Source organism: Mugil cephalus, chromosome 1 (assembly GCF_022458985.1).
Source record: "Mugil cephalus isolate CIBA_MC_2020 chromosome 1, CIBA_Mcephalus_1.1, whole genome shotgun sequence".
NCBI classification, from domain to species: domain Eukaryota; kingdom Metazoa; phylum Chordata; class Actinopteri; order Mugiliformes; family Mugilidae; genus Mugil; species Mugil cephalus.
In genome coordinates this window covers 27,222,755-27,239,251 of record NC_061770.1, presented here as the reverse complement: position 1 = coordinate 27,239,251, position 16,497 = coordinate 27,222,755, and the positions used below count along the sequence as shown (strand labels likewise).

Genomic DNA, 16,497 nt, shown 5'->3' with positions numbered 1-16,497 from the left:
CACCTGGTGTGTGGACCCTGGTCTCCATGGACCCAGACTCCTTTGGACCAACAGGTCATTGATGACACATCAAGTATAATAATTCCTGTTAATAATTTAATGTTGTCTGAACTAAGCTGCTGGAGGAATGATGTCATTTAAAGGCCAGAATCCAACATTATTACTCCCTGATCCAGCCCAGGTTTAAACCTGCTCACCAGAACCGTATCAACTCCACGAGGAACTTTATTAAGAACCTGGACTGGAAACACATTTGGAACTTACCTGGTAGATTCACGATAAATAATAAGAAGTAACTTTAAAAATAATTCATATAATTTAAAAAGATTCTAAACAGACCTGGATGTAAACCGACATTTTTCCTTTTGCTTTAAACATATTATATAGTTTGGCTTCACTGATTAAACATCTACCAAGAAGAAACTATTCTACATCATTACTCTGATTATAAATGTGGACACACTAGTTACAGCTTCTTTCTCCATCTCTGAAGCATCACATTTAAACTCTGAGACGCTTCTTTAGTGTCAAACCGGCTTTGGATTAATGAGTCTTTGAAATGAAATGTTTGCAGCTCCCTGCTGGTCGTCCTGCTGGTGTCCTGGTGGTCGTCCTGGTGTTTGTCCTGGTGTTTGTCCTGGTGTTGTCCTGGTGTTTGTCCTGGTGTTTGTCCTGGTGTTGTCCTGGTGTTTGACTGTGTTGTATTTAGAGGAAGAAGGAGACGCTCTGAGGACGCTTCGTATGAAATGTTGTGCTGTTTTGTTTCTGATCGGGAGGACGTGGCTCATATTTACTTGGTTCAGGCTCGTGGTCTCAGGTCGACTCAGCGTCAAAATAAAAACGTGTGAACAGAGGACGACTGATCTGTCCCAACATGAGGACGATCAGCAGCGTTTAGAAGCTACTGTCTCACACCTGAAGCTCTCTGGACAAATCTGGACGTCCACCAGGAAACATGAAAGGTTTTCACCAACTCATCTGTACCTGCTGCTTTATTCTCGGTCGGTTGTTGAGTCTCCAGACTGAAAACTAACTTTCATGAACGTCTGACGTCACATTTGTAGCTTTTAAATACGTGATTCCTGTTTAATAGTGAATAATAAATGAACAGGATGAATATGGATTAAACACGTCTCCTCCATAGATTATTGTATATTTTAACTGTTTGTATGATGTGTGTGTGTGTGTGTGTGCGCGCACGTGTGTGTGTGTGTGTGTGTGTGTGTGTGTGTGTGTGTGTGTGTGTGTGTGTGTGTGTGTGTGTGTGTGTGTGTGTGTGTGTGTGTGTGTGTGTGTGTGCATTCTTTTTTATAGTACTACTAACATGTTTACATGGTGCATCATGTCGTGTTTACTACTGATTCTGATTTCCAGGAGCTTCGCTAAGAACTCAGCCATCGCTGTGCGTTGTATCAGCTGCTTCATGAAAACACAGTGAATGAAGAGGAATCTTCATTTAAAAAGGACCCGGACGGGTTTATTTACACCGAGCATCGTCTCCAACACCAGACAGCAGAAAGGTTTGAAGTGAAAAAGTACAAACAACTCATAGAAAACATTTTACAGCAGGAAATACAGACTGTACACAGTGCCCCTGAACGCATCACAGCTGGACCACAGTCCAGTACTACGCAGTACTACCCGGTACTACCCGGTACTACCCGGTACTACCCAGTACTACCCAGTACTACCCAGTACTACCCGGTACTACCCGGTACTATGCAGTACTACCCAGTACTACCCGGTACTACGCAGTACTACACAGTACTACCCGGTACTATGCAGTACTACCCAGTACTACGCAGTACTACCCAGTACTACGCAGTACTACCCGGTACTACGCGGTACTACGCAGTACTACCCGGTACTACCCAGTACTACCCGGTACTACCCGGTACTACCCAGTACTACCCAGTACTACCCGGTACTATGCAGTACTACCCAGTACTACCCGGTACTACGCAGTACTACACAGTACTACCCGGTACTATGCAGTACTACCCAGTACTACGCAGTACTACCCGGTACTGGAGCAGCAGGACCTGATGTTCTGATGCAGCTGATTTTCTAAAATGAGTGAACTGAATTTAATAACATTTTATAAAATACTAGGAAACATGGAAATGGACCCGACTACTGCACAGAACCAGAACTACCACAGGAGCACTGGTAGTACTAGTACTAGTATGATGTACTGGTAGTACTAGTACTAGTGTGGTGTACTGGTAGTACTAGTACTAGTGTGGTGTACTGGTAGTACTAGTACTAGTATGATGTACTGGTAGTACTATAAAGTGGCAGTGCAGCAGCAGCTGATCCTATTTCCACGTCTCTGTTTTATCCTGATGTTTGTTTTGCTTTGGTGTGGAGGTGAAGGGAAGAGGTGCATGCTGGGAGTCTTTCTGAGGCCGCAGTCACATGACCACACTGGCTCTTCAGTAAATAGTAGGAGGTGTTTCCGTATGTGGGCGGGGCTTATGTGGTCGTTAAGGAAGTGCGCGGAGCTTGTACTTGGAAGTGGGCGTGGCTTGAAATTGGGAGTGGGTGGGGCTTGCATTCACGAAAAGAGAGTCATGTGACCGCGGCTTCATTCTGGTGGTTACTGGAGGTCAGACCGGTTTCTGTGAAGCTGAATTTAAAACAACACAAAGATCAAACGTGAACCTAAACTACTCGGAGGCGTCTGGACGTCGACAGGTGAATAAATACGAGCTGCGTCCTGAACAGTAACACTGAGAGAAACGATTCAGTCCTGCACCCTTTATAAAATGTTCATATCATGTGACTCGTCTGATTGTCGCTGCAAATGTTCCTTTAGTCCTTCAGAACTCCTCTTATTGCTTCAGGCTCGACCCAAACCACAACCTGGACCTGGACCTGAACCAGGACCTGGGCATGACATGGAGCTGGATATTGGTGTGGACCTGGACTCAGACGTGAACCTGCCCTTGGCCCAGGAATGGGTCTGAGCATGGATCTGGATGTGGGTCTAGGCCTCTAGACCCTGGATCCCTCAGCAGGGCATGGCTTACTGGTCGGGTCTCTGGGGGTCCAGGCGCTGAGGAGCAGCCCAGTGAGTCTTTGGGTTCTGGACTGTCTGAAGACATCACAATTATTTTAAACCAACACTCACAAATAAACAATTAAAAAGAAAAGCAGCTGGAATCATCATGTTCTCCTTGGTCCATCTCATCATCTCCAGAGTTCATAAATCAGAACCAGAACCTCAGCGTCAGTGTTGTGGATGTGGTTCAGGTTTTACTGCAGCTCCCGGTTTATCTTTTTTTTTTTAACTTTATTTTTAGTTCAGCTGGTTTCAGATTAGTGCAGAGACGTCGAGTCCAAACGGTGAGAAGAACCTCATCTGCTGCAGCTTCACGCCTGGACTCACCTGAGGGATCTACGGGGAAAGTTCCTCCTTAGAAAACTGCTGGTTGGCTGCACTGAGCTGGTTTAAGCATCATCATCATCATCATCTTCATCTTCATCATCATCATCTTCATCATCATCATCATCTTCATCTTCATCGTTCTTGTTAAAGCGTCTGATTGTCGGAGCAGAGTCTGATTTCAGGCTGAAGAGAAAATAAACACAAATCGTCTGTTGATCGCTCCTCACACCATTTTAGTTTAGTTCCTGGTCCGACAGGAACTTTCCGTGATCAGGAACAAAAGTTACAGAACGAACCGCCTCTAAAGACGAGGGTTACATCACTTAGGTTCTGGTGGTGAAATAAAGACAAACACCTGAGGAATCAAAGCTGATGGTAATAAAACGACTCTTTTTCATCTCGTCTATATCATCTGTATTTGTGCCCCAGAACTTTTCTGAATTGCGTGTTCTGCATGGTCATTCTGTGAGAACTTGAACCTAAAAGTTGTTGGATGAGTTTCTGGACCAGTGTTTAAGGCTGTCGTACTCTCTGAAGGTCCAGGAACTTCCAGGAACAGGTCAGCTGTTCAGCTTTGGTTGCTGTGAAACACGGGAACTGTTAGTCACGTGAAAGTTCCTGGCATTAGCTCCTGGGATATTAAAGTTCCTGGAGTTTTTGGTGGACAAAGACTTTCAGTTAATCCCTGATAGAGCAGCACAGACCCGTGTGGAGAGAACCATTCGTCAGACTTCAGGGCTTCAGGTGAAGTTTTGGTTCTGCTTTGTTACCACTGAGAACCACCAGGAACCAGGATGTGTTTGATTTGGTCACCTGGACACGCCGACCTGAAGGCAGCGGATCCCAGGAAGCCAGCCTGGGATGGCGTCCAGGGTCCTGAGTCAGACCAGGGTCCCTGGAGACGGCTGGTCCACCGACGGTTCTCTGAGACTGACTTCCTGTTTCTGAGAAGGGGCGGAGTCATGGTAGAGCGAGCTATCCACAGATCTGAAACAAAACAAAACACACCAGTAACGTTTTTATAGTTAAAGATGCTTCATCCCTCCAGACGAACAGGTTCTAACTACAGTTCTTCAACACTTCATCTTCAGAGTTCATTAAAACAGGCCTGAACTAACCCAAACTACACTATTCTAAAGTAAAGGAAGATAAGCTAAGCTAAGCTGAACCAAACAAAGCTAAGCTAAGATAAACTCAGCTATGCTAGGCCAAAGTAAGTTTCACTAAACCAAGGTAAATTAAATTAAGGTAAACTACGCTAAGCTAAGGTAAACTGTGCCCAGCTAAGCTGAACCAAACTAAGCTAAGCTAAGCTGAACCAAACCAAGCTAAGCTAAGTTGAACCAAACCAAGCTAAGCTAAGATACACTCAGCTATGCTAGGCTAATGTAAGCTTCACCAAACTGAGCTAAACTAAAGTGAGCTAAGATAAACCTAAAGTTAAGCTACGCTTAGCTAAACTAACCTGAGAAAGACCAGCTGTTGGTGAATTCTGGTTATGAAGCAGTGCATTGTGGGTATTGTGGTTGACTCCTACCTGCTGAGCAGTGGCTGCCCGTGGAACGTGGCCGAGTGCGGCAGTGTCTGTTTGTGATGATGACTTGTCTTCGTCTGATAGGTCGACTGCTGGATGACGCCATGAGTCGTCCGCCGGCGCTGCAGAGCTCCGCCTCCTGCGGCCTGACCTTTGACCCCTCCGTTCCCTCTAGCCTTGGCCCCTGTGGTGACCTTGCCGTTGGTTTGGTTCTGGTGGGAGGAGCCTAATGTGTTCCTCAGGTACCAGTCCCTCAGACCTGTCAATCACACACCAACAGAGCTCGTATCAAAGTCTACAAATATCACAGAACATTGAACATAACATTGACGTAATATAACGTCCTAACACTGGGTGGAGCTACTGTCTCGAACGAGGCAGCGTAGCTACAAAACAAACATCAACGAGTAATGGCAGAAAAGAACAAACGCAAGATCACAAATAAGTGCTGAAACTTTCAGATTCTGTGGATGAACGATTATTTATTCGTAGAAAACAAGGGAGGATGTGTCTGATTTGAAACTAAACTTTTCCAGTTTTTAGAAATGTCGGCGTTTTTTATTGAGATATTTGGGTTGTGTGTGTTTCTGGGGGGAAGGTCCAGAAACACTGCATTATTTTATTTGTTATGTTAGAGAATGGCCTGGTCCTTCATTTGTCTTTCTGTAAGATTGGATACTCTTCTTTAAGACCTTATATCAACAGGACCAGGTGAAGGTGGACTGAGTGAAACCGGTCCAGCCCGGTCCAGCTTGACCCTGGTCCAGTGTGTAGGTGGAGGTTACCTTCCAGGGCGAGGGCCTTGTGGAGGCTCCTGGTGGCCTCCTCCAGCTGGGAGTCCTGATTGGGGGGCAGCTGCGGGGCCCGGGGGGGCAGTAGGTGGGGGTGGGGGTCCGGTTGGATGGTGGTGGAGGGGGGGTTGTCGGTCTGGAACGGGCCGCACGACTTTGTGCGAGTCACTGTGACTCGGCGCTGGTCGCCGTGGTGACCCCGGTAGGTGGGCGGGGCTTCTGGCTGTTGCTGGGCGGAGTAGCCGTTGTAGAGCAGCTGGTCGCCGTGGTGACCCCGGTAGATGGGCGGGGCTTCTGGCTGTTGCTGGGCGGAGTAGCCGTTGTAGAGCAGCTGGTGCTGCGACGTGATTGGCTGCCGGCTGGTCTGCTGCTGTTTGCCCCACACGTAGTCCAGCAGCACCTCACTGTACCCCCCCCCTCCCCTTCCTCCTCTTCCTCCTCCTCTTCCTCCACCCCTCGCCCCCGCCTCCGAGCTCCAATGAGCTCCGCCTCCGTTTGTTCCTCTGTTTACCCACAGCCCCCCATGCTGCGCCTCCACCACCACCTCCTCCTCCTCCGGGGGGGCGATGCGGTCCAGGAGGCCATTGGAGCTGTTGCTACAGCGAGCGCTAGTCCTGGTTCCCCCCTCCCCTCCCGCTCCGGAGTCGGACGGGCCGGAGGAGGAGGAGGAGTCCTGGGAGCGAGGGGGGAGAGGGGGAGGATGGCAGGGGGGCGGGGGGAGGGGCTTCTGGGTCTGGAAAACATCGGGATGCTCAATCCTGGAAACAATGGGGCTGGGCGTCAGTCAGCTGACAGCTAAATGTTACTGAGCTAACTCTTAGCGACATGCTAGCTGAACCTACCGGCTGTGGAACGAGTTCCTCCTGGTTTTATTGTGGTTTAAAACCTCCACTGGAAACCCAGCGGTGACCAGCGGGGGGCGACACTGAGCCGCTCCGTCATCTGGCGACAGAGAAAAACTCATAGAACATCTGGGTATAAAACATGCGGATGTTTCACTGTGGTCTCATCCAGCCGACCAGAGCTCACATAAATACTTGTAAAAGAAAATTAAGGTCATAAAAATGAAAAAAAATCACATTTTTCCACTAAAAACATGTTTTTATTTCAAACCCAACTTCCTTTTAATTTGACATTATAATTGGTTTAAATGGTAAAACCTCAGAGACTGTTTCTACCTCATGTTTCTGTTCTAGCTCATTTGTTTCGTTACCGTTGTCGTGTCCTGTTGAGTCTGATGTCGAGCTGCTCTCTGACCTCACTGTGTCGTCTGCAAACACAAACATGATGGATGCAGAAAGACGCTGGGTTACCTGTGGTTTCAGGTTAAAGGTTAAAGGTCAGTGTTACCTGTGGTCTCAGGTTAAAGGTTAAAGGTCAGTGTTACCTGTGGTTTCAGGGTAAAGGTTAAAGGTCAGTGTGTTACCTGTGGTCTCAGGTTAAAGGTTAAAGGTCAGTGTTACCTGTGGTTTCAGGGTAAAGGTTAAAGGTTAAAGGTCAGTGTTACCTGTGGTTTCAGGTTAAAGGTTAAAGGTCAGTGTTACCTGTGGTTTCAGGTTAAAGGTTAAAGGTCAGTGTTACCTGTGGTTTCAGGGTAAAGGTTAAAGGTCAGCGTTACCTGTGGTTTCAGGTTAAAGGTTAAAGGTTAAAGGTCAGTGTTACCTGTGGTTTCAGGTTAAAGGTCAGTGTTACCTGTGGTTTCAGGTTAAAGGTCAGTGTTACCTGTGGTTTCAGGTTAAAGGTTAAAGGTCAGTGTTACCTGTGGTTTCAGGTTAAAGGTTAAAGGTCAGTGTTACCTGTGGTTTCAGGTTAAAGGTTAAAGGTCAGTGTGTTACCTGTGGTTTCAGGGTAAAGGTTAAAGGTTAAAGGTCAGTGTTACCTGTGGTCTCAGGTCTCAGGTTAAAGGTCAGCGTTACCTGTGTGGCAGCCTCGGTGGACCGTCCTCTTGCCGTGGTGTGTGTGTGTCTGGGAGTGCGTGTTGTGTTCAGGGTCGCTGTGTTTCCTCAGAGCGCTGCTGAATAAAGTTTTCTTGGGCTTCGATCGCTGAGCGTCTTCCTCCTGGACACGTAAACACACAGAGGACAGATCTCCCTGATGAACGCGGTGGGAAAGTGAAGCTGCAGTCACGAAATAAAGTTCAGTCCTGGTAACGTCCAGTTCCCTCATCGTCTCTGACTAGTGACCATTAACGTTAGTGTCGTAATGACAGCATTTCATTTAGTTTGTTTGCAGTGACGACTGTCTCACTATTTAGCAGAATTCAGACATATTTTTGTAGCGTCTTCTGTCTCCAGGACGTCACGGTGACGTTAGTCATTAAATCAGGAACTGAATCTGTACAGTATTTAAATTGTGTTCTATGGACGTTTTATGCATTTGAAATAAACAGTTAATTCATACATGTAAACTATTACTGCAGATAGCACATTGCACACAGAGCAAACCTTTTCCTTCCTGCTCTGTTCTCTGCCGGACGGATTCGTCCTCTAAGGGATTAAAAGTTTGGAATTTTAGATGTTTTTTCTTCAGCCAACGGCAGCTAACAGTAGCTAACGGTAGCTAACAGAGGCTAAAGGTAGCTAACAGAGGCTAAAGGTAGCTAACAGTAGCTAACAGTAGCTAAAGGTAGCTAACAGAGGCTAAAGGTAACGTTAGCTAACTTTAGTCCCTTTCAGATGTTTAGTTGTTTAACATTATTTTTTATCTTAAACAGTCACAGAGTAAAATGTTCTGTCTCTGCCAGAGTCGACACAGCAGCATCATTTTATTCAGACTGTGACAATAAAATCAGAAATACACGAGAACACATTAATATTGATGTAGGAGTTTCAACACCTGCTGGATTTCTTCTACATTTTGGTGCCATTAGAAGCTAAATATCTTATTAGAAGCATTTTAATGTGACAAAAGGAATAAAAACACCAGAGATTTCAGAGAACAGACTCACCTCTACTCGACTCTTCCCGTTTCCTCTCCTTCGAACGCAGGGCGGCTTCTCTCCGGCCTCCAGGGGGAAGTCGCTGGGCACCGCCCCCGTCAGCTCCTGACCAATGAGAACGCAGGAAGGAAATTAGGACAATCTTTGGTCTAAAAGTTGACTTTTCTTCCGTTACCCTGCAGACTACTATCTTTATACAACGTCGCTGTCGTCTAGGTAACGGCTGCTGAGCAGTTTGTGGGAGGGGCTTGTTGTCTCGTTATGACGTCGCTCACCGCCTCCTGCAGACAGATGCGTCTCAGCTCAGCCAATCGCGTGGTCAGCAGCGCCTGCAGGCTCCGCCTTCTCTCCTGCAGCTCCGCCATTCGCTCGCTCTGCTTCCTGTCCGGACAGGTGAGGGGGTCTGCACACACACACACACACACACACACAGGTATCACACACAGGTATCACACACCTGAACAGCTGTTACTTGTTGTTGTTCTCACCATGTGCTGAGATGAGTTGACCTTTGACCTCCATGGCCTGTGTTTCCCATGTGACCCCTCCTCCTCCTCCGTCTCCTCCTCCTCCGTCCTCACTGCTCGACTCGGGTTCACCTCCCCACACGCTCTCACTCACCTGTGGGTCCAGGTAAAGCTGTTAGCATGCTGTTAGCACGCTGAGCTAACGAAAAACCTCAGCAGACAACACACAGGTCAGAGGAGCAGTCGGTCTCACCTTGTAGTGAGGTTCATAAAAGCTCCAGTAGTTCACACCTGTGGCCATCAAACATCCAACAGCCTGGACTCCGACTGGTAGCGGCTGCTGGTTGTAGTTCCCAGACTATCCTGCAGGGGGAGGTAAACTGTCATTAGAGCTGCTAACCTGAAAGGAGAACAAACGCAGAAGAAGAAGAGGAGAAAAAGAAGAAGAAGAAGAAGAAGAAGAAGAAGAAGAAGAAGAAGAAGAAGAAGAAGGAGGAGGAGGAGGAGGAGGAGGAGGAGGAGGAGGAGGAGGACAGCGTGAGGACCAATCAGAAAACAGGAACAAAACCAGGACATTGGTCCTTTAAGAAATCTGGAAATCCATCATTGTTTTCAGTTTCAGTTTTTCTGGTCATCAGGTCGAAATCAGGTTTTAAAGTTATCTCACGATTAAACTGTTTGTTTTCAAACAGACGGACTCAGACTCCTGAGAAGAAACACAAGACACATGTCCCCAAAGGTTGACATGTCCCCGTAACGTCTGTATTTCATGGACATCAGACCCCACATTGAATGAAAACAGGAACACACACGTTATCAGCCAGTCTGTAGACAAAACACAGACAATCGTCTGCATAACACAGGCTTTGAACTGCCCTCTGTCTGACACGACGTAAACTACAGCGCTGAGAGCAGCGGTTAGAGCGCCTCCTGCAGGTTGGAGGATGGAATTACACCTGATTAACATCAGTTCTTCAGCTGCTGTGGAGGTGAATGTCTGGATGGTCACGTGACACAAAGTCCTGTATGTTTCAGCTGATACAGAAAAAGAAAAACAACTGCAGCGTCCTCCACCGTTTCTTCCTCTTTCTCACGTCTGTTCACCTTCTTTTGTTTTGACTGAATAAATTCTGTACAACATACAGATCTGATTATGGTTCATGTCCTTTTCTTCGTGAAAAATCACCTAAAACTAGTAGAGAACGAGAACCCGAACAAACACAGGAAACACAAATATGTTGCTTTTTATTTGTGTGTCCAGAAACGGAAACAAGGGTTCACTAATATGTGATATTGGCTCATTTTACTGATAAAAATACACAAATGTAATGTAAGAGAAATGTTTTACATCCAACTGTGTCGTGTCCATTGCTGCTGTATTTGCAGGATTCCTGCAGAAACACAACGTTCTCCTCATAGTATTAATTTAACTCCAGAACATCAGTAATAACTTAACGAGTATTTACAACCAAATGAATAATGTCCTGAAGCAGCTTTACCCTCAGAGGGAACATTGTGTCCCTGAAAACAGCCCTGGGAACAGGAAGTGGAGCCCAACAGGAAACAGGAAGAAGGAAAAGGTCTATGAAAAGAGTGGTTGGGGGGGGGGGGGACAGAGACACCAGCAATGTTTGCACTCTGAGTTCATTCAGAGAAAAAAAAGACGAGACGAGAAAACACAACAGAACTACCACAGCTGGAGTCTGTCCATTTATTTGACTCCACTTTACTACGACCAGGAGCTTTAGTACGAGAGTCAGAAAATCCTCCAGTAAATGAGGGGACGAGACGTCTCTGATTTCTGGGGACAGTCCCTGTTTCGTTGTGTTACAGTAGCCGGTCGCTGCTATCGGCCCCAATGAGACGGATCCTTAAAGGATGAAAGGATGAACTAAAAACCCAGTGAACAGGGTCAGGTCCAGGTTGGGTCCAGGGCCCAGGTTCTGGTTCAGACCCTTTCCAACGTTGTGGCGTCACAGCGAAGGTGAAATGGCCCAAAACAGAAGGAGGCAAACGACGACATGTATCACGCTGAGCGGTGATTAACGTCGCTGACATTAGTGACACAAATAAAAGACAGTGACACGTGATGGAACCAGTCGAGTTCTCGAACCAGAAACCTATCAGCCAATCAGGACGCAGTATTTCTAGTCGCCAGGTGAAATAACCGCACGGTAACCACGAAGAAGAGCTTCATCATTTCATCTTTTTCTCCTGAAAGTCGCAAATAAAATCATTTCTTTAAATATATATTCAAACACACGTCCCCCAAACATCGATCCAAACTCAGAGCCTGGACGGGTCTCGGTTTCGTTTTTTATCTTTTTATTCTGATTCTTGACTCATTAGAACCACGAGTGTCTCCTTTCACTCATCAGGACAATAAAATGGTTCACGCAGTAATTCGGTCCCTGTCCCTGTCTCCTGTCCCTGTCCCTGTCTCTGTCCCTGTCCCTGTCTCTGTCCCTGTCTCTGTCCCTCTCATCAGCATCAGGACCCAGGACACGTTTGACCTCATCAGAAGAACATCTGGTTCTAGATCTGGATCATGTCTCCATGTGGTCCTGGTTCTGGTCCTGGTTCTGGTCCAGTGGGAGGTAGAGACCCATCAGACAGCAGCTGATACAGTATTCTACTGACCACATGGTGGCGCTGCTGAGCGAGTCCTCCATCCACCCGGACCTGGAGTCCAACACATTAACAACAAATAAGATGTAAACACACAAACTGAGAACTGTTGGATGAACCAGAACCAGAACCAGAACCAGGACCAGGACGTTCTGACCAGTGATTAAATTATGTGTTTGTGTCCGTTCACGTCCTAGTGTCTCAGTGTCTCAGTGTCCTAGTGTCTCAGTGTCCCAGTGTCCCAGTGTCCCAGTGTCTCAGTCTCTCAGTGTCCCAGTCTCTCAGTCTCTCAGTGTCTCAGTGTCCCAGTGTCCTAGTGTCCCAGTGTCTCAGTGTCCTAGTGTCCCAGTGTCCCACTGTCTCAGGCAGACGCTACGTCACTCTTAGCATCAACGCTTCACAACAACCAACCTCCAGGACGTGAGAACTTCATTCAGACTGAGAGGAACCATCCAGGTACCTGAAGGCAGCACCTGAGTATCCCACAATGCACCGGGACCAGGAACCGGACCTCTGAGAGGATCACAGTCCAGAATCAGTTCTGGTTCAGTTCTGGTTCCAGAGCAGCCAACGGTCCCACATTATCTCATCACAGCTTCCAGACTCAGAGGCTCGGAACCCAGAGTCCGGTCTGAGCCAAGAGGGGTCCCGGTAGAACCTGATCCGGGTCAACAACCAATGGAGGATCAATCTGATCCAGAGTAAATAAACAAATAAATAAATGAAAAGGACTGATTTTCCTCTTCAAGCGTTTTATCTTTATGTGTTTAAGTCTCTGGTCTGTGACGTCAGCAGGAAAAACGATGACGTCGAACAAACAAACAAACAAACAAACAAACAAACCGTTTGAGCTGAATCCGTTTAAATACCTGAGAGTCTGAAACGTGCTGCCTGCGCACCGACATCAGCTGTGTCCTCATAGGGTCGCATCCCGAGCAGCACCGGGATTTAACCGGGATTTAACCGGGATTTAACCGAACATGAGTCGAACTATAATCCAACTTTAAATGGAGTTTAATGGACTTTAAACCAGGACCGGTCCCGCCGCTGCTCCTCGTCCCGGCTTCAGTTCAACTCTGACTCGATCCCTGCTGTCAAGTTACCTGGACGTCACACCTGCACTTCCGCCCGGCCGTTTCAGAATAAAACTACAGGAAGTCTCTGGCATTTTTAAAAAATAAAATAAAGTAAAAGTAGAACAACCAGACTTAGTAGAATTATAACATTAAACGTTAATAAAGAGTCTGGAGACCAGAAACTATTTATATTTATATCTAGATTAATTTATATTCATAGTTATTCATATTTATATTTATTAAGATAAAGGCAAAAATAAAGTAAATTAAAAATAGAACAACCAGACTTTAACTTAGTAGAATAGCATTTAAATTAAACGCAATTAAACAATTTATGTTTGTATTTAGATTCATATTTGTGAAGGAAAAGACAAATGTAAAGAAAAATTAAACAAAGGATAAAGAAATAAAAGTGATTAGTGTAATGAAATGACACATATACAGGCAGTTTTAATTAAATAAAACAAATCAAAAAATTAACAAAATAGAAACTGAATAAATAGGTTTTGATTTAAATAAAAATAATCTGCTTAAAAAAAAAAAAAAACAAAAAAAACATGAAAATAAGTAAAGTAAAACAGGATTCTTTAAAGTCTTTTTTTATGGGCAAAGGAGAGTTGCTCGTCTTCACCGGGACATTAGCAGGACATTAGCAGGACATTAGCATGACATTAGCAGGACATTAGCAGGACAACAGGAACTCAGCTCTTTCATATTCAGCTTCATTCAGCAGCTCAACAGGACGGCAGCAAAGAACTCTGGGAAATAAAACACACTGGAAGCTCCAGGACTCATAGCATAGCATGCATCTAGCATGCTACCTGTTAGCATGCTAGATGTTAGCTAAAATACTTAAACAGAGAGAAATTACTCTTTCCCTATTTCTTCAATGCTTTTCATCTCTTCTTTCTTTCTTTCTTTCTTTCTTTCTTTCTTTCTTTCTTCCTTCTTTAAAATAACTAATTTCATAAATGAAGAACTAAATGTGACAAACTGAGACTCATTTCCCATGATGCTCTCTGTTCTGTGTGTGAGCTTCAGTTTAAACCAAAGCAGGTTGTTAATGAGAATTAGTGTCAAAAAAAATAAAAAATGGATATATTAATTTAATTAATCTTAAATGAATTTAAACACGCACATCCACCTGTCCTTGTGTCTCTGTGAGGACCTGAGCAGGGGTGAAAGGTTATTGGCTGCCTGGCTGGAGCTCTCAGCCAATCAGATGCAAGTATTCACAGTTGGGATTTTCTGCATTGTTGCTGTGCAGAGAATCAGCTGACCTACATTCATCCTGCACACACACAGACACGCGTTAACACACACAGACACACACAGTAACACACACAGACACACACGTTAACACCAGTAGGTGCAGAGTGGTGTGTGTTTGGCTCAAAGGCACCGAGGCAGCATCCTCTAGCCCTGGGTGTTGGTCAGTGATGCCTTCAGGACAAACTCTGGTAAACCGGCGCTCCTCAGACCTGAGGCCTCCGTCAAGAGCAAAGAAAAAACAAAGAAATGATAAAAAAAAATAAATAAAGAAGCTTGTTCCTCTCATTGGTTCCAGGCTGGCACTGTTTCCAGGGGACATCTGAGAGCGCGACACCGTCCAGCACTGATCCAGAATAAACTAAAACACATGGACCTGCTCAGAGTTCATCAGACGCAGATGAGTTTGACCAGAACCGGGACCAGGACCAGGACCAGGACCAGGACCAGGACCAGAACCAGGACCAGGACAAAAAATACCAACATCTCTCTAACGTAGCACGATCAGCTGAAGTATTTTTGGATGTTTATGAAAGGACGGGTCGGTTACCACCTCTACACGTTCTCCATGGTAACCAGACAGGAAACAGGACGTCACTGAGCGAGTCCACAGCTAGCTGCTAATGCTAATGCTACTCTCCATAAATAAAAACCTAAATAGTCAATAAACATAAAAACAAAAAAACATAAAGAACATGACATCACTGACTCATGAATCCTGACCTTCTCATTGGCCGAGAGCCAGAGTGATGTCACGTGGAGGATCAGGATTTAGATGAAAATCTAAATTCATCAGATTTAACATGTTTATTCCCTCATCCTCTAGAATATTTGTCTCTGCGTCGAGACTGAATCCGTAAAATAAGAATTAAAACCGTCTCCACCAGGGGGCGCACGGAGAACAGAGGTTAACATCGGCTACAGAGATTTATTTCACAGAAGAAGAAGAAGAAGAAGAAGAAGAAGAAGAAGAAGATTAAACCCAGTTTGTGTTTTGTTTTCTAACTAGCAACGTCCACGGAAATCCAATAAAAGAATCTGAAAATGTTTCTGTCGAGAGATTAAACATCGCGATTAATCGCACAATTCCCGCCATTAACGCAAAGTTAAGTTCCATCTTCAATAAAAAACAGAGAAAAGAGAAACAGAACTTTGAGGACGAACATAAACTTTTATCCGTTTCTTCTTCTCTGGTTCTCCGCTCAGCGTAGATGGTACCGGTCGTATCACTGCCCTCTGCAGGATAAACCGGACACACCGGTGTTTCTAGCTTTGTGAGGACCCTCCATTGACATCCATGCATCCACCCAGAACCAGAACCAGAACCTTCGGCCTGAAACCAGGTCTGAACAGGATTAAACGAGTAATGAAAACAAGGACTCACACTCTGACACCGGAACTGAAACAATAAAACTCCTGCACTTAATTAATGAATCTTTAATTTAACAATTAATTGTTAAATTAATAATTAATCAGGTGGGTGCAGAGAGTGACGCGCACGCGCAGCAGCACGTGTGATGGGTGGGTCACCAGAGCCACAACAACAACAATAACAACAACAACAACAACAACAGCAGCAGTGACCAGGACCAGGACCAGGACCAGGACCAGGACCAGCTGCAGACGGATGCTCTCTTAAATCTTCTGGTTTCTGGCCGGACCCTGGTGCCTCCTCCTCGGGTCTCCTACCTGGATTCACCTGCGGCGGCTCCTCCTCCAGTTGATTGTCTCCCGCTGCCCCTCGCGCCTCACATCAGCTGATCGATGATCTGATCGACGGTGATACCGACTGTCGCCTCGTGCAGTCGCTCGGCTCCGGGATCAATGGATGTGATCGGCTCGGCGAGGGGCGTCGATCGGATCGATCATGTGGGGTCGATGATCGGATCGATGACCTGATCGATGACCTGATCGATGACCTGCAGATCATCCCTGCTCATCGATACGGTGGCAGCGTCTGGAGCCCCATCATCTGCAGCACGAGGCGCGCTCACGACGCCAGCAGCACGCCGCGGGCACGAGCACGCACACGCCCTCACCCCATGCGCAGGTTTTCAGATTTAATGAATTCTGAATGAATTCTGTTTAAAATCTTCTCTTTGACGCAAATAAACGAGCGAAACACGAGACGACAAAGAGTTTCAGATTAGTTCTGGATCCGTTTTAAATAATTCATCTTTAATTATGACACTAAATAACAATTATGTTATTTAAACTGAAGTGTTTATCGTTTTATTCGTTCTTATTTTAGAACAAATAAAAATACTGATCATTCTTTCAGTTCGGTTTTATTTTTGCCTTTAAATAAAAATATAAAGAGACATGAGTCATTTATATCATTTGAATGTGCAACAACAATAGAAAATTATCACCAAGGTTGAAGATGAAAGATGATGAAAATAA

The 16,497-nt window shown here is 45.6% G+C and overlaps 1 protein-coding gene across 3 annotated transcripts; it reads right to left on the bottom strand.

Moving 5' to 3' along the window:
- Nucleotides 1-1,451: 1,451 nt before the first annotated feature.
- ccdc120a (coiled-coil domain containing 120a) lies at nucleotides 1,452-16,143 on the bottom strand. Of its 3 annotated transcripts, none has more exons than XM_047586581.1 (11): nucleotides 15,784-16,143; nucleotides 9,375-9,484; nucleotides 9,143-9,275; nucleotides 8,930-9,057; nucleotides 8,664-8,759; nucleotides 7,633-7,774; nucleotides 6,930-6,986; nucleotides 6,559-6,658; nucleotides 5,711-6,474; nucleotides 4,929-5,184; nucleotides 1,452-4,378 (listed from the first exon to the last, which is right to left on the bottom strand). In XM_047586581.1, the coding sequence occupies exons 2-11, from the start codon at nucleotides 9,420-9,422 to the stop codon at nucleotides 4,273-4,275; spliced, it is 1,830 nt and encodes a 609-aa protein (XP_047442537.1). In that variant the 5' UTR covers nucleotides 9,423-9,484; nucleotides 15,784-16,143; the 3' UTR covers nucleotides 1,452-4,272. The 3 variants fall into 3 exon arrangements, with proteins under 3 accessions (XP_047442537.1, XP_047442546.1, XP_047442528.1); XM_047586590.1 differs by lacking the exon at nucleotides 15,784-16,143 and adding an exon at nucleotides 12,619-12,848 and having other exon boundaries at nucleotides 9,375-9,521; XM_047586572.1 differs by lacking the exon at nucleotides 15,784-16,143 and adding an exon at nucleotides 12,619-12,848.
- Nucleotides 16,144-16,497: the final 354 nt, after the last annotated feature.